The sequence below is a fragment of the Pseudopipra pipra genome, chromosome 6 (assembly GCF_036250125.1).
Source record: "Pseudopipra pipra isolate bDixPip1 chromosome 6, bDixPip1.hap1, whole genome shotgun sequence".
Taxonomy (NCBI): Eukaryota; Metazoa; Chordata; class Aves; order Passeriformes; family Pipridae; genus Pseudopipra; species Pseudopipra pipra.
Window position 1 is genome coordinate 5,693,891 of NC_087554.1, and position 18,481 is coordinate 5,712,371.

At 38.8% G+C, this 18,481-nt stretch overlaps 1 protein-coding gene across 1 annotated transcript in view; it reads left to right on the forward strand.

Moving 5' to 3' along the window:
• Window positions 1-18,481, forward strand: part of NAV2 (neuron navigator 2) — a 210,795-nt gene that overhangs the window by 188,493 nt on the left and 3,821 nt on the right. Inside the window, 12 exon segments of the mRNA XM_064657171.1 lie at window positions 2,464-2,636; window positions 4,904-5,057; window positions 5,581-5,740; window positions 6,221-6,321; window positions 7,956-8,051; window positions 8,213-8,381; window positions 10,318-10,553; window positions 11,773-11,927; window positions 12,399-12,470; window positions 12,949-13,145; window positions 13,332-13,450; window positions 17,691-17,894. Of these exon segments, the coding sequence (XP_064513241.1) occupies window positions 2,464-2,636; window positions 4,904-5,057; window positions 5,581-5,740; window positions 6,221-6,321; window positions 7,956-8,051; window positions 8,213-8,381; window positions 10,318-10,553; window positions 11,773-11,927; window positions 12,399-12,470; window positions 12,949-13,145; window positions 13,332-13,450; window positions 17,691-17,894 (1,836 nt within the window).

Sequence of the window (18,481 nt, forward strand, 5' to 3'; positions counted from 1 at the left end):
TGACTCTGCATAGGATTGAATTTTACCTTAACAGCCAAAAGACCAGTCTTAAATGAGAAATAGCTGTCAAAGAACAGTTCTGGCTAAAAATAACACGGTGTCCAACCCCTCAAGGAAAATGTGACATCTGTCATTAAAGTAAAACAAATCCACAAGAGAAGATCATTGTTGCATTTGTTGTTCTTCTTTTTTTTTTCATTTTGGCTTTCTTATAAGTGAACATACTAAACACTTAAGAATTCTGTTTTGAGCATTACCATGGAGTTCTACAACAAAAAAAATGCCAATCTTTAAAAATTTATTGTGATGGACATCTCTTTTGCAAGGTTTTGCAATACTTACCTGTCATTTCCAATTTTTCCTTATTTTTCCTTCTTTGCTCATCATGTACTATGTACAAGGTACCCTGTACTGGAGGAAAGGTACATTATCTTAAACTCCATTTTCAATTAGACCATAACTGCCTTAGTGACCTAGTCTGATTGTAGTTTGGACTGAAGTCCCTAGATCCTTTATTGTAGCCAATAAAACAATCCGCCCCTTTCTTCCCACTGAATTTAAATCTCTCTGGATCTCTTGGGTGTACAGATAAATCTGTATAGATACAAAATGTGGTCAGAGCTGGTAAAAGCTTCATTTGTATTTGCACAGTACCCTCTCAGACATGTTGATGAAAATCCCGAACTGTAAGAAACAGCTTCTTGAGCAGGTTCTTGTTTTTATTTCTCTTATCTCAGTGCTTTCATTTTGGTATTTCGTAGTACTGCCAGCTCCTTCACAACAGAAGCATTTCCACTCTGCCGCTTAAATACTTGGTTGAATGGAAACAACAGCTTCTCCAAATCCTTCTTGTGCTGGGTTGTGCGTTAGTTAGAGACTAAATAAAGTAAATTGCTGTAACTTTTGAATTTCTAGAAACTCTAGTTTGTGACACAAACCTTTTGTAGTCATTAAGTCTTTGTTAATATAAACATTGCTTCAATTTTTGCTTTAGGTTCTATTTTTTGTTATTGTAACCTAGGATGTGGTCCTACATCAGCCTACATTTCTCATTCATCAGATAACTGTTTTTAAAGAAGGTTAAGGAAATGTCTCCTTATTATAAAGATAAATAAATAAAGTTTTCATGAAGTAGAAGGAACAGGGCAGTATTTTTATGTTGCTATTAAAAATTAGTACATCACTGTTGTGAAATGAAGATTGAAAATTAAAACAGTAATTTACTGAGAAATATATGTAAGTTGAATCTGATTCGCACATTCTTTATTGCACAAGTACTGAGGAAGTTCTCAGTCAGGATCTTTGTGTTATATGTGGAAGCAATGCACCTGTCCTTTCAGAGCTGAAACACCAGATTTTCAACATTTCTCTTTGTCTGGTTTAAAAAGAGCTTTCAGCTCATATTAAGCTAGCCTGTGTACAATGTGTAATTTGCGATAGCCTTTAAAGGTGTTCGTAGAATATCCTGAGTGGGAAGGAACCCATGAGACTCATCAAGTCCAAACCCTGATTCCACAAGGATTTAACTTTTAGGGCTACCTAAAAGTTAAACCATATATCTAAGGCATTGTCCAAATGCTTCTTGAACTGTTAGATTGTAACTTTGGGATAACATCAATTTGATTACATGACTAATCATTCTTTTTCTTGTTTGGAAAATGGCAGTCATGTTACAAAAGGTTGGTTTAGTTGCAGATATGTAGAGAAGATGCAGTCTTTTCACATAGTGAAATACCTGTTCCTGCAAGCAAAAGTACATTATTAACTTGGCTGTTAGCCAAAGCATTCTTGTCTGAGCTAAGGAGAAAATGTAATTTAAATAGTTAAGAGAGTTTGGGTCTGATGTCTTCCTCAAGTAATGCAAAAAATGTCTGTATGTGGTTTGAAACACCTGTTTTTGGAAAACACAGGGCTCTGGTTTTAATGTAACTATTAGTCTTTGTTGATCAGTGGTTGTGTTTGTCTTAGAAATCCAAAACTTCCCTTATCACTGGCTTTATCTGTTAAAACATGTCTTTTTTCCTTCCCCCACTTCCTTTTGCTTGCACTTCTTCCGGCAGGTCAACGAGGTAAGGAAGACCTACTTTAAACTACGAGATACAAAGCTAACCCATCCATTTGCATCACTAACCATTTCAGCATCATTAACCTTGGCTGAGCCATGTGCCAGCACAGCTGCAAGTCGTTACAACACTGCTTTAAAGCTTGTTGCACTGAACAGAATTTGCTGTCAAATAGTTTTTAAAAAGTAGGAAGTATTCATATCCACTCTATTGACCTTATTAATCTCATAAAATAGTTAAAGGGAAAAAAGCTTTTTTTTATTTTTCACCTGTCTGAGTATACATGTGAGTATGGCTGTAGCATTTGGAGTATTTGCATGTTAGAGTTTTTACTCTGTGGCTTTTTTTGCCTGGTTTCACTCTTAATGATGTACCTACTGTTGTGGTCTTGTTTTTTCAGCTACGCAGCTCCTTCAAGCAAGCTTTTGGGAAAAAGAAATCTCCCAAGTCAGCATCTTCTCATTCAGATATTGAGGAGATGACTGATTCCTCATTGCCTTCCTCACCAAAGCTACCACACCACACCACCACTGTTTCAACACCATTGCTGAGAGCTTCCCATTCCAATTCTCTGTAAGTGATTTTTTTAATTTTTAAACAGAAAATTGAGTGGAAGGCATCTTGCTGCATTGGTAGAGGAAAGGAGACATCCTTTTGGAGAGATCCAGTATTTTTTTCCATGCTAGCTTGACAGCACATCTCTAGGCCTCTGTATAGAAAGAAGCAGAGGCAAAAGATACCCTACACCATCCTGTCCTCTTTGGTTCCTCTGTGTAAGATTCTTCACATCTATATGAGCCCTGCAAGAGTCCGACAGCTGTTCAGCTGCATGCACTGCTCAAACCAGCTGTTCACCATGAGGCCTCACCACAAGACATGCTTGGGCCAGACAGGGTTGTCCTGTGGATCAGGGCTGGTCTGTTACCACTGATCTGTCTCTCTCCCAAGTATCCCTTACATTATCTCCTGGGGGAGATGTGAGACTGGCTGTATTCTGGATAAAGTCCTTAATCCTGTCATACTGGCAGAAGAATGAGCAAAGATCACTTCTAACTAATGCCTATTTTGAATGTTCTGTAGTCAAAGGAGATTACAGGCAGAGGACAAATGTTGAATTTGTGTATTAAGGGAATTAAAGATACGTAAGCTGAGTCCCAGCCCAGTATCTTTGCGTTAGTGTCCAGGAAGCCAAAAATCATTGTGTCATTAGTGGAGTGTAATTTAATATTTCATTGGGGTTCTCTCTCAGCAGAACATACTGAGTATGAAGAGCATTTATAACCAGGGTGACCTTGATGTGCAAAATTAATTGGATGTCTTGCTGTTAATTAAACAAACCAGGTCCAATTGGGATTTTGTTTCTCTGTTGCCTAATGACAGCACGTATTGTACTATTCTGCCATGATGAGTTCCCAATTAAGTTGACAAATTCAGATAAAGGTAAGGAAATCAAACAGCATGGTTTAGTGATACAGGGGAACTCATGTAACAGCTTGTGCTTGGTGAATGGAGGTGATCACTCCTCTTTTCTTCTGTAGTTCCCCAGCCACCTGTGCCTGGTCCTTTCCTTGGCCACCTGTGAAATAAAGTAAAACAACTCCCTTACCACACTGTTCTGAGTCTAAACTCACATTTTGGAATGTGCTTGGAAAACTTAGTAAAACAGGTTTTATGTTAATTCTGTCAGCAATTTTGTCACTTAAGCAGGATAAATAAATACAGAAACTTGTAACGGGCAGTATTGTGAAATATCTAATTACCAGACAGCTTCTGACCTTGCATAGGTCATCCAAAGCTTCCAGGCTGATTTCAGAACAAATGCATTGGACTAATTCCCCTTCACTTGTTTTCACATGAAGAGGTGAAAACAATAGCAATGGTTTCCAGCTGTATAACAGTGATGAAGTGTTGGTAGCAGAAGATAATCCCCTATGATTTTTGTTTTAAAGCTTCTTCAGTCTCTTGAGCCTAACTCAGTGCATTTCTGCTGACTACAGCAAGTTGTGCTTTAGAACTCTTAGGCCAGAAGATTGTCAAATGATGATCCCATCTGTCATCAGTCAAAATGCTGTGTGCATGCATCTCACCTTGACACGAGAGACAAAAGGACAAACATGAGACAAAGAGTAAATACTGAGTAAATAAAGAGTAAGAACTGAGGGAAGGCCAGAGCACAAGTAAGACTTGTGTATTTTGGCTTATCGGCTTTTTGGTGGGGAAAATGTCTCTCATTAACCTGATTTAGGGAGAGACATGTTAAGTGAAATCTCCCTCAAAGCGTGCAGCTGTGTAGTTGATCTTTATATAGATACAGTTATGAATGTGCTGAAATGTTACTCACTCAGAAGCTTTTTTTTTTTTCTTTTTTGTGGGAGGAGGGAAGAAAAATGCCACTAAAAATTTTTTAAGCATGAGTTCTTTAAAGCAAGTGGGAATTTATCGTGCTTGAATAGGTATAGAGTTCCAAAGTCCTCCAGAACAGTTCAGGGAAACCCAGCTGTGCACACCTGGTGAGCTTTAAATCTGTCTGTGAACTCATCAATCTCCAACCAACTGCTGTTAACTGCCTGCACCCCCTTAATTTATTTAGATTTTGGCTTTAGAAGTTTTTCTTTATGGCAACTACCATGAAAAAAATGAAGACTATCCAATAGCAGGTGATTTCCAGATTTCTGTTTCAGATGCTGATTAAAGAAAATTAACCCTCAGACATATTTATTTCATTAGTCTCTAATATTTCCATGACCTGTTTAATATCTGATTTATGGTATCACTGGAGAAGCACCATCAGAAAAGTAACTAATGGTCTCATTCAGTGTCTGTTTTTCCACCTCCTCCAGTATTTCTGAGTGCACTGACAGTGAAGCTGAAACAGTGATGCAGTTGAGGAATGAGCTGAGAGACAAGGAGATGAAGTTGACTGATATTCGCCTGGAAGCCCTAAGCTCTGCTCATCAGCTAGACCAGCTTCGGGAGGCCATGAACAGAATGCAGGTAAGAAAGAGCCACCCCAAATATTGCAGCCTGTGTTGGTGTGGTAAAGTTTGGCCAACCTGCTACACAGTAAAGAAGGTAAATTTGAAGTTTTTGAATGCCTGCTGAAAGTTGTATTTAGGTTTGTGCCAGTGTTAATCCTTGTACCTTCATTAAAAATCAGCTTGAACATCTGAATTTTGCTCCCCGTGACTGCAGCTGTAACTGTTCCAACCCCAAAATGGGGAGATCATTTTGTTGACTGTCAACAAACTCTTAAATAAGTGTTTCCATGCTCTCTACCTTAATGTAGTTGCATTTCAGTGTTAAGTGAATTCCCACGTATTAATGTATTCTAGGATACTTTGAAAAGTTTTATGGAAGGGACATTGTAATAATTAAAATCCTTAATTTATTAAAATCAATTAAAACATTGTGAAAACTGCATTTCTGATAAACTACAATTTATTCCTAAGTTACTTATGTTGCTATCTTTTAAGCATGTTTTCACTGTGCCTTCTAACATCTGACTTGTCTTTTCTAGAGTGAGATTGAAAAATTAAAAGCAGAAAATGATCGGCTGAAATCTGAAAACCATGGCAGCTGCAGCAGGGCCCAGTCTCAGGTTTCTATCTCCTCCTCTCCGAGACATTCAGTGGGTCTCTCTCAACACAGTTTGAACCTCACAGAGTCAACCAGTCTCGGTGAGTTTAATGAGAAAGGTGATGGGCAGGTTTTATCCTGTATTTGGAAGACTTGGGTTGATTAGCCATGGAAAAATGAAAGCATGAGAATTATTAGCAGTCAAGGTGTGGAAATATGTCACGAGCTGGCACGAAGCCTTCTTTTAAATATCATCATAGGTCTGCTACACCCTAGGTGGGAGGTGTCCAACTATGACCTCAGCTGTGAGAAGTCATGTTTAAAGCCATTTAATGGTGCACATTTGCCAGGGGGATGTATCATAGGAAGGAAAATATAGAGTAACTGACTAATAATTTTCAATGACCTTTGCTTTTTAAGAGCATTATTTGGTTAGGGAAATCAGTCAGTCAGCCCGGTTCTGCTGTTTTACCTCGGGGCATGTGAAGCCCATACATGTTGTGTTTGACTACAATAAACCAGAGTAGTCTTCATTGTTATTAAGATCCAGCTGTGAAGCTGTTGATGTTTCCTGTTCACAGACATGCTGTTAGATGACACTGGAGATGGCTCTGCCCGAAAAGAAGGAGGCAGGCATGTCAAAATAGTCATCAACTTTCAGGACGAAATGAAATGGAAGGAGGTGAGCTATGTTTCATCACCAGCTTTGAAATACAAGTGACTTTGGAACATGCCAGGGAATTCAAATTTGCAAAGGTGGTAATGTCACAATTTGAGCCTTTCAGTAGTATCTCTGTAAATAAGGCCACTCTTTTGGTTTCAAGGAGGTCAGGAGACCAGTCTGCACCTTGGGATAGCATCTGTTTAAGACTGGTATCTTAGAGGTTGCACAAAGCTTGTAAAAGATCATCCAGCTCCAACCTTCCTACCAGGGGCAGGACACCTTCCACTAGACCAGGTCGCTCAAAGCTCCATCCAACCTGGCCTTGAACACTTCCAGGGATGGAGCAGCCACAGCTCCTCTGGGCAACCTGAGAGCAAAAAGCAAAACTCCTGGGCTGTAGTGCTAAACTTAATACAATTTTAACTAATAATGAAAATTATCCAGTTTGTGGATAGAAAGTGCACTGAAGTGCTGGAAGCACCAATCTTCTGGAAGAACTGGGCAAATCCAAACTGGAAGAACTGAGCAAATCCAAACTGGGAGATCTATACCTTATCATTCTAGTTCAAGTTGTCCTCTCTGGTACAAGTATCCTGTTTTGAATGACATTTTTCAGGTGTTTTCCATTTCACAAGTAATTGGAAGAATCCTAAATACCCAAATAAATTTCAAATCTTGTAAAATTGCAGCCTATCTCATGTACATGCATGAATGTACTGCGGGATCTTTGCCAAGCAATGACCTTGCCATATCACACTTTTGAGTACCTGTAAAAGTGTATTTAAAAAATAAGTTTGTGTCTTTCGGGGGGGGGGGGGGAAGACACAAAAATTTAAATAATTGGAAATAAAATGGACTCAGCAAATCTTTCCATTAAATACGAGTTATGCATTAGTTATTACAGCTCTGGATAAGCAAATTAGCAGTGAAACTGCATTGGTAATTCTATTGGACTTCACTGTGCTCAGAGTGAGTTAAGTTGCCATGTGGAAATGGTTCTTTACATTTTAGTTACACTTCAAGTCTTATGATAGAAATTAGCTTTTCTTCAATTAACGTTTCACAGTGAGTGTGGCTATAGAAGAATAGAAAAATTTTATTTGTTCTGATTTTTTTAATCTACATTAGAAATCAGTTTCACAATTATCAAAATGCTGTGATATATCAAACATAACACAGAAGTTCTTATATATAACTTTTTCTCTATTACTACTTATACATATAACCGTGTATAATTCATATATGTATGTATTTAGATTTTTATGCCCTCGGGAGCGTCTAGAAGGAAATAGGATAAACTTTGCAACTGTAACAGCTTTGATTGTGAAGTCATGGAAAAATGAACTTGACATCTATTTTCTGTCTTTTTGCTAAGCTGAAATTCTCTCAGGGTTTTTTGAATTGTTCATGGATTGATTAACAAATACTTTTTACTTAACATCAAGACCACTTGAGTATCCTTTAGAGTTGTGACTTCCAACACTGGAAAAAATGTTTAGTATATGAAAAGGCCTTCATATGGCTTTCAGAATTCACCATACAGAGTACTAAAGATGCACCATTATTTAAAAATAAAGCAGGGGTGGTGGGGAAGCCAGCATTTTAATTACATTAAACATCCTTGTCTGATACAGTTATTTCTGTGCCTTTAGGATTCAAGACCTCGCACCTTCCTTATAGGCTGCATTGGAGTCAGTGGCAAGACCAAGTGGGATGTTCTGGATGGGGTTGTGAGACGGTTGTTTAAGGTTAGTGAGCACAATTTGCTGTGAGCCCCAATTCTCCTATTATTAGATTTTGATGGTACCAAACTATATTTAACTTGCTGGGATAAGTACTGGTATAGCATAGAAGAACTTCACGAGGATTTCAGTGCTGCCTAACTTCCTGTGTCCCTTTCTCACCCTAGGAGTACATCATCCATGTGGATCCCGTGAGCCAGCTGGGACTGAACTCAGACAGTGTCCTGGGCTACAGCATTGGAGAAATCAAACGCACTAACAGTGCAGAGACCCCTGAGCTGCTGCCCTGTGGTTATCTGGTTGGAGAAAACAACACTATTTCAGTTACCATCAAAGGTAATTACACCTGACTGTCTGTTGGAGGTCTCACTAATCACAGTTTTATCAAGGCTTGCTGTGTTAAGAAACTCAGAGCAGTAGAAACGTTTTATTGTGCTGCTTCTTCCTGTTCCTAGCTTTTATTTACTTCCTTCTATTTTCATTTGATAAAGACAGCACTAAGTCTATAATTTCAGCAAGTTTTCAACCTGTAACAGTAGGAATAATTACACACACAGCAGCTTCTCCACAAATGTTGAGCTGATGCCTGAAGTTGTCCTGGAGAAGATCTCACACCACAAAGGATGTAGTGGAGCTGTTTGAGCAGCAAAGTACCTTCCAAATACATACATTAAGCCTCAAAATTTCATTACCTCATTGTAACACCTGTAGTTGTTATTTTCTTCATGCAAAGTGGAAAAAAAAAATCTTGATTTGCTTCCTTGATTGACCTCACCCAAGAGTCCCTCCTTAAGCAGCAGGAAGGAAGGATCCCAAAGCTTATGGGACATAAACTGTAAAAAAATCTGTATTTTTCCAAATGTATGGTTTTCAGAATTCCCATCAGTTTCGTTCTCTAATACTAATAAAAATTTCATACTTATATTTCTCATATGGTTTCTCATTTGGTTTCTCTGGGAGCCATTTTTTATGAAAACTGTACTGTGAAACTAAGTTTAAGGAGAAAACCCTCAGCTGCTGCATTTTGAACATCAGTTTGCTCAAAGTTACACCAGTGAAAACTCAAGCATAGATCTGCGTTCAAATTGAAAGCACTGCCAAACATTCTGCAGATCAACTTTGAAATTTGACTGTACCATTTGACTGAAAGCACTTTGATTTTTGACTATTGGTGTAAAAAAGCAGTTATGTGGGTAGGAAGACAATATGACCTGTGAAATACCTCAGTTTGTTGAGGTTTGACATGAACCTAGGATATCCTGCTTACATAAAATACATTGTCCAATCATAAATCCTAATTGAAATATGGCTTAAGGTGTAGCTGTGTCTGTAAAGCTGCAATTTGAGTTTATATTTAACTTGCATTGGCTTGACTTGTGCCTTGAAGGATCATATGTGATAAGTTTTCAGTAAAATAGAAATGTATTTAATCAATTTATGGAAAATCACTCACATATACCTTTGAGATATAAAGCTGCCTATATAAATATTTAATATTCCGAGTAACCACTGAGGTGCAAACATTTCTCTGGGTGATCTGCCAACTTCCCTTCCTGCTGTTTATTTTGAAGCACTGTGTATTTTCCCTGAGCCAATTCTGCCTAAAGTGACTGCTGACATGGCATAAATGCTTATCGGTAGGAGTTTTCTGTTAGAAGAGATAGCTATCAGCATACAGAGAAGGAGTTTAATTACAAGCATTTGGGAAAGTAGGGGGAGTTGATGATAGCTGGGGGGGTTTTTTGTCTACTGATCCAAAAGTAAACAGGTACATTCTGGATGAATGCATGGTGAAATGCTGTAAAATGGATGGTTTGGGCATGAAAAATGTGGCCTGGAATCATTTAGAGTGGCAGCTTTCAAACGGCCTTAGGGATGCAGCTGAGTACTTAGAAAAGCTGAAGGAGGATCCAGACCAAGCCCACAGGTCACTTCTGCACTTGTTTTATCAGCTTTTTGTGTTCCTCTCTCAACTATAAGGGATACCAGAGTGGGGAAGGAGTTTATCTCTGAAGTGAGAAATAGCTTGATCAGGTCAGATCTACATCTGCTGTATGTAAGTGTTATTTTGGGTGTTTCTCCTACTATTATTTGGCTCAGGTACATTCACAAAGTCTTGATTTGTTCAAACTCTACTAACAGGATTGCTTTGCAGCGTTACAACTACTTAGTCAAAAACCAAACAAAGCAAGAAAACCAAACTTTTAAAAATGTGGGTAATTTGGGTAAAAATTGGGACTGCTTCTAGATGAGGAATCTTTTTCTGTTGCAGGTATCTGTGAGAACAGTCTGGACGGTCTGGTGTTTGAATCCCTGATCCCAAAGCCTATCCTGCAGCGTTATGTCTCTCTCCTGATGGAACACAGGCGGATTATCTTATCTGGCCCCAGTGGCACTGGGAAAACATACCTGGCAAACCGTTTGTCTGAGTACATGGTCCTCAGAGAGGGCAGGGAGCTGGCTGATGGCATTATTGCAACTTTCAATGTGGACCATAAATCCAGTAAGGTGAGGACACAGAAACCATCCTTGCACAATTCATCCCACCATATATCTGAAATGAAACTCCTCCTCTATCAATCCGTCAAAAACTCATTTTGGACTTACCTTTCTTTTTAAATCATTGTGTTGATCCTGAAGGAAATAATATTTAAGGTTTTCAGAACTGCAAATTCTCCTGATTATGGGCCTGGAGTAGCAGGCTCCCAGGTGTGTATTTGAAAACCTAAAGGTGTCACGAGTTTCAAGTGGTTAGGAGCCTGAGAACTGCCCAGAAAGTTAAACACCTGCATAAAATTCCCAGAGACTTAAGCAATCCCTATTGCATGTGGGCATTTTGCCCAGAACTCTCAAATGCATCTCTAGGCTGTCAGGAATTTCTGCAGCTGCAAGTATCAGCAGTTGTAATCATGTGCTGGGTTTGGAGGGACTGTTGCCCAGGCACATTCCTCTGCTGGTAAGGCATGTCTCTGCTTTTTTATGTGCTCCTGGTTTTGCTGAATATACTTCCAGTGATCATCTAGATTAAAATTTAAAAAAATCCAAACAAAACAAAAACAACTGTCCATTTGATGGCCTTAGGCATATTTTCCTCTGGAGGAAAGGGATGATTGAAATTGTGGTTGTAAGCCACTGGTATGATTTGAGACATGCTTTAAAGCTGTTGAGAGCATTTCAACCACACCCAGCCACTCATCAGCAGCCCCAAAAGCTCATCCTCTTTTACAGTTTTACTGAAGGCATCTGAATTTGGCCTCTGATAAGAGATACTTTGTTCCAGATTAATTTTATCGACTGTATTTAGCTGGAAACACAGTTGCAAGATAATCCAACAAATGTAGCTGGAATGCAGAGTTTGCTTTGGTACAGAGAGAGTTGAGAGAGTTCCTGAAAAGAAAGAAGAATATATTTCAGACCTCTTAGGTCTGAGATTAGGAAAGCATGAATGAAAAGCACAAAACAAATGACAAAATCTTACCCCCCTTTAAGCCCTTATCTCACACAGGATTTCTGTTACAGTCTTTGAATCTTTACCATAACCTACAAAAGAGAAGGAAAACCATATCTTGTGTTTTCTCGTGGAAAATGTCTGATTTGTAAGATGTCAGGCTCTTTTGCTCCAGGTTTTTTTACCAAGCTTATTTATCTTAATTAGATTTTCAAGGAATATGAAGAACATTCTCTTTACTTTTTTTTTTTTCTTCTTTTCTGTGTATCTGCTTTGCAGGAGCTCCGCCAATACCTGTCCAACCTGGCAGACCAGTGTAACAGTGAAAATAACGCTGTGGATATGCCTCTTGTAATCATTTTGGATAATTTGCATCATGTTAGCTCCCTAGGAGAGATCTTTAATGGACTTCTAAACTGCAAGTACCACAAATGGTAAGGAAATAATTCAATAACAGTGCAAATGTTAACACTGCACTCAGAGCACTGCTGCTGCAAGATGTGATGACAAAACCAAAGTCTAGATTAGTGTAGTAATGTGGGCTCAAATGGGCAGACTGTCCATATTATGGACAGTACTTCAGAGGGGTCTTTTTCCTTACTAAAATGATCCATTTTTCTGAAATCAGTAATAAAAAAGTATTAGAGGGTTTGAGTAATTTGCATGCACTTCATGATGTAGATCTTTAGTAGTAAAACCCCATTTGTGAAAGGTCCTGTTTTGAGATTTCTGGTTTGCTTTCAGAATTTGCTGTTCTCAGAAGTCAGAGTGTAAGTTACGAGTAACTACAAAACCTTCTTTGACAAAAGAGATTTGAATGACCTTTTTTAATGTAGAGGTTTCGCTAAAACCTTATTTTTCAAAATTTACAAGTTTGATTTGCTTGTTGTTTTTTTTTCTAATAGTCCATATATTATTGGCACGATGAACCAAGCCACCTCTTCAACACCTAATCTTCAACTTCACCATAATTTCAGGTACTGTTTATTCATGTTTCTCATTTATGTTTGTCAGCTAGCAAAGGAGTAATGGCTACTGAGTCATCTGAAGTTGTTCTTATCAGCTGAAATAGCAAATTGAGAGAGAAATACCATTTGCTCCCAAGCTGCTGTCCTAACATGTGCAGCTTGGTTATGGTGCTGTCATTAAAGTAACTGGGTTCACAAAAACTTTACTTTTCAGAGGATTGTTAAGATACTTGATCTCCTACCAATTTTTAAGTAAGACAATATTTAGACAAAGGAGATTAATGATAAATTAATACAAAGCACAGTAAAAATTGGTTCATCTAGTGAACTATTCCCAAATAACTTTTGCTTGAAAAACAACTATGACTGGAGGAACCCATTTTGATCCTGATAATCATCTGGAAATAAGAAATGAGATTTAGTCAAGAATAGTTACATTCGGTAGCATGAAAGAGAAATAATGGCCATTTCTGCTGTTCTGCCTTAGATGGGTGCTATGTGCAAACCACACTGAGCCAGTCAAAGGCTTTCTCGGCCGTTTCTTGAGAAGAAAATTAATTGAAACAGAGATCAGTGGTAGGATGAGGAATGCAGAGCTGGTTAAAATTATTGATTGGATTCCCAAGGTTTGGCAACATCTGAACAAATTCTTGGAGGCTCACAGCTCCTCTGATGTTACTATTGGTAAGTGCTCTGTCCTTATGCCCAGGCATATGTAAATATATGTATTTTATTTCCTTTGTATCCTTCTTTGTGCTATATCAGCTAAAAAAGGTTTCTTTAAAACTCTACTTTTAGATGTTATAGATCCTATTTTTGATGCTTATCCTGACTGTAATTTGAGTGTAATATCTGAATTTCCCTCTCCAGGTCCACGGCTCTTCCTCTCCTGTCCAATAGATGTAGATGGTTCTAGAGTCTGGTTTACTGACCTGTGGAACTACTCCATCATTCCGTATCTTCTGGAAGCAGTTAGAGAAGGGCTACAGGTGAGCAGGCAAAAATGAAAGGTCACAGCTCTAGAATGGTATCTATTCAAAAGGGTACGAAACTCAATAACAGCAACATTTTCTGTAGATAAAGTCTGCACAGTGAATACCTGCATGTCTATGAAAATCTAACGAAATTGTCCATAATTTCAGGCAGAATTAGTCTCTTAAATGCTTTTTAAACAGAGAGTGGAAGAAGTAATTAGATGCCAAGCTACTGATGTTTTCAGTGGAGGGAGTTAGACACACAAATATCTTTCAATACTGTGTTCCAGAAGCACACCTTTAAATTGTACCGTGCAGCTGAAAAATATGCTTGTGGTCATTAACTTTGTTATGCAGGATTTTCCTTTGTAAATCAAATCTTTCAACATGGGAACAAAGCTGTGTGTGGAGAGAAACGTATTCATAAGTGACAGGATTGGTATCAGTGACGTTTTGATTACTTCTCAGTATACAGGATGATTTTTTTAGTAGATTCCTTCATAATTCTTTCAGAGGCTGCAGTGAAATCATCATTGATTGCCTGTACTTAGTAACTGATTCATACTCCAGCGATTTGGATTTTTTAAGCATTGCCACGCAATTCTTGGTGTCTGTATGACTATAAAGCTCGTTGGAATAAGGAGGAGGGATAAGCAGAAGATTGCTATGAACTTGCCATGAAAGTAGGGGGGAAAAAAGGGCTTTTTTATTCTTCAGTTCTCTGTTCACAGATTAAGCACAGCAGCACCTAATTTAATCAAATACCAGTAAGTTCTGGGCGTTATGTGGATGAAAGCTAAACGTGAAATCACACGCACAAAAATGAAAAGGTGCATCACAATGAGAATCCAGGAGATTGAAAAAGGGCTGAAGGTGGACGGAGAATAGGAAATTGTGGCAATGCATTGGGAGCTTGTGTTTTGGTAAGACGGCAAATGCCATTTTGAGGGCATAAGCTACAATTTACATCAGATACCAGTAGGAAGTAATACTTCTACATGTAAAAAGGCTCATTAGAAAGATAAAACTGAAAAGGGTTTAAAAAAAGAGCAGTAGCTGTCATTCAGATACAGGAAGCATTATTCAGTGAGAAAGAGAAGAAGCTTAGACTATTCAGATTATTCAGGAGTAAAGTAAAATATTACTTGATCTACTCTTCTGCTTTAGTCTTGCAGGAAAAAAGTCCAGTGGATGTTTGACAAGTTTGGACTAGAGAAATTCAAACTATAAGCAAGACATGCTATGTTGCTAGTAAGAATAATTAACAGTTATGAAATATTACTTAGAGAAGTAGTAGATTCTCCACCACATATGTCTCTGTGTCTGAAGTCTTTTTGAAATATGCAGTAACTCCCAAGTATGAACTCCATGGAGAAGCAGTTGTGTTGAATGATTCCTTCATCTTTGTGAAAAGTAGTTCTCTCCATTCTACAACTGCTTAGGGCTCACTGTTGCAGGGTTTGTCAGGATGCCTTGCCATTAAGATATATAAAAAAAAAAGTGTGTAAAATATTTAAAATACTGGGATTTTGTTTTGATTTGCTTGTTGGTTAATTTCTTTGCTATCCAATACCCTTTACTGGAGTTAAGTTCTTGCCTGCATGGGAGTACTCAACAGAGAGTGCAGAATTCATGAAGATGTACCAGTCTGAGTACTTGAAGAAGAACTAAGAAAGAAGGAAGAGACTTTACGTTTTCCTGTTAACAACCACCTTGGGTTTCATTTGCTTTCTATACAGCAGGGATTTCTACGTGTTTACAGAGACAGAGACGAGGCAACCCTGTCATAGGAAACTGAGTTTTTACTAATGGCTTCTTACAAATCTATGAAATACACAAATTCTTCAAGTTTTGGTTAAAATTTGGGCAAACTGTGATTGCCATTTGAAATTTGTCAGTGCCTGGAGATCTCATTTTTTTGGGAACAATTGTGGTAGACTCTTTAGACATGAGGAAAACGATAGGTCCTGGAGTACAGAACACATGTGGGAACTTTGCTACAAATAGAACAGGAGAACTGTTTCACATAAAACTTCCTATAAAGGGAGATAATGGGAGCCAGTAATCTTTTCAACAAGAGAGTAGGTGACTTTGTTTCCTCTTGAAATGGAGAAAACTGATACTCACGGCAGTACATGGACTCCTTGTACTGTGTTTTGAAATGTATCACTCATCAGTACATGTAGAAAGCCTTGAAAATGTAGTAATGGAAATGGAGAGAGAGAACAATTGATAAAAACACCTTTTTGCTTGCTTCTTTTGCCCAATATCTGCATCACTCCTTAGGTTATTTGAATGGCTTGTGTTCCACGTGTAAGGATTTCAGTTTCTCACTTTGTGCTTTAGATTCTTTATGCACTTCAGTCCCATTTCCCCAAATTGCATCAATTCATCTCCATTTAAATACTTTGTCTTTTGTTTAGTCGACGGATAAGAATGCACTTTCGTACTTGAAGAGTAGCCAGAGTGGTGCTAATTAACAAGCTAATACTAGAAATGTGGGTTTCATTTGAGGCTGTTTTCCATTCCCAACACCCACAGAGGCTCCTCTGAGAACACATCTTTCCTGAAATTGCCTACCAGAAGGGAAAGGTGAACTACTAAAGTTCACTGTCATCTCTGTGGATCTACACTGAGCTATTCTTATATTTTTGTTTCTCATTTGGAGAATTATTTTGGATCAAATGCAAGCAAGCCAAATGGATCCTTACAATAATTGCTCCCATTGGAGCTGAGTTGTTTTGTTCTTCAAAACAGGGATGTGCAAATTAGAAGGTTGTATAAAACCCGAGTTCTTCCTGCTTGATGTATTGATGCAGAATGCAGCACCAGCAGAAAGAGGACCTGGAGTCCTTGTGGCTTCCTGCCACCCTCACTCGTACTTTAGTGATTTTTCTTTGATGCTTTGTGAAGCAACATGTTCCATCCTTGTCCCATGAATTGCTCCCTGGAAAACATGCCAGTGAGAGGGATGGACAGACCTGGTTACCATGGAAGGGAATAGTGAGTCTTTCAGTCTCTCATCTGCTGAAGATGTGTGATGATTTCATATACTAAAATGGTAATTTTACTTACTAGCCACTTTTCAGAAACTAACTAGGATCCACACAGACCTTTGACGGAGAAAAGACATGCAAAAAATATCAAATCCTCACCACTTACCAAATGACACGTATTGTTGTAAATTTGAGAACAAGATTAAAATAGGAAATCTGGTTGACCACATCTTGAAGATATTATGCTGGGAAAATAATACAGTACAGCTCGAGGATGAAGAGTTTGGGTTGTGGAATAGGCTGTGTTTCAGATTGCCTAGCACCATCTGCTTGCACTTCTGCTCAGGCTAGGCCTCCTCCTTCCTGCAGATGGTGTTTAGAGCAATTTAATACATTGTGCATGCAAAGTATAAACTCAGAAAAATACCAAGAAGAAATAGTGATGAGGAAAGTGAGATAGTCTTAGATTCAACAGAGAGCTGATGTATTTCTCTGCTAGACTACTGCTTTTCCCCCTGTCCAGGGGGAGAAAGGAAGATAGTTCTCTGAATTCAAGTGACAAAATGTCAGTCATGAACTCCAGTTGCTGAGGGATGTTGATGGGGAAATTTATAAAGTGGAAACAAACATTTTAAAGTCACTTGAAGTTGTATTTATGCTTTTGAAAGTCGCGAGGCATTAAAATGAATGTATTGTGTAATTAAGGCAAGTGGAATATAATAGGGAGAATATGCTGGGATTCAGTAACACAGTCTGTTCAACACAGAAAAAGTTTTTGAAACAGAACTTTCTTGCTTAGGGACATGACCACAGGCAGATGCTGCTGATGCTTTTTCTTGATTGAATACAAAAAAATTCTGACTTGAAAACAGATCTCACATTCCCTCCTCCACATTCCCTGGATGCGGTTTTCACCAACAGTGAGCACAGGCAGCTGCTGGTGTGATCCGGATGTCAGCATTGATGGCTTCTTTTGTGTATTGACGTAGTTTAAGTTGACTTTATTAGGTGAGGTTATTTTCAGGTCTCCCTTCCTTCAGCTGGTGCCAAGAGAAGGGCACTGCAGCCTCAAAGGTGGTCAAATGCTTTCAAATCAAACAGCTTTGTATGCTGTGGGGGTGAGGAAAATCTCACACTCAGCCCTGCTTGCAGGTGTTTCCTGCAATCCAAGAAGCGCAGCATGGTCATTTCAGTGAGATGGGCACCGAATGAAATAGTTGACTGATAGGAATGTTTTACATGTTTTCATGCTCTTTCAGTTGTATGGGAGGAGAGCACCCTGGGAGGATCCTGCCAAATGGGTCATGGACACCTACCCCTGGGCAGCCACCCCACAGCACCATGAGTGGCCTCCTCTGCTCCAGCTGCGGCCTGAAGACGTGGGCTTTGATGGCTACTCCGTGTCCCGGGAAGGCTCAACCAGCAAACAAGTTCCAGTGAGCGATGCTGAAGGAGATCCTCTGGTAAGCTCTCATTTCTGAATCAGCAGAACCATTTTGTTTCCCTTGTTTCTAGGGATTAGAAACAGAAATAAAGCAATGGAAGTACATCTGAGGAGAGATTAAGAGTTTTAGAATGAGAAGATAATGCTGCTGGGCAAGTCATCAAGTCAGCTTGGGGAATGCAGTTGCACAGAAAGCCCATACAGTTCTGCAAGGAAATGAAGGTGCTTTGCAAACTGAATGCCCTGAAGCTGTTCTGTTGAGGTGTATGTTTTTCTGGAGAGTTGGAAGTATAGAATGTGTGTTACAGTTCTTAGCAGCTCATGTATACATACACAAACATCAAGCCAGGTATTAGGACATTCAGATTTGCCTCTCAACCGATCTGTCAGTATTTCCATGGATCAAAGGAAGAAAGGAGTAGGATGCTTCAAGATCCTGTTGCATACAGCTGTCGACTAATCCCTTCAGTCTTCTATTTTCACCTTTACTGGAAAAGCTTATGTTTTATCAGTAACTTGGGTGCTGCTATAATTTACAGTAATATCTCCTTTCCAAGTCTCAGTATTAATTATCCTGTTTGTTTCCTCCTTTCCTTTCTTACCCAC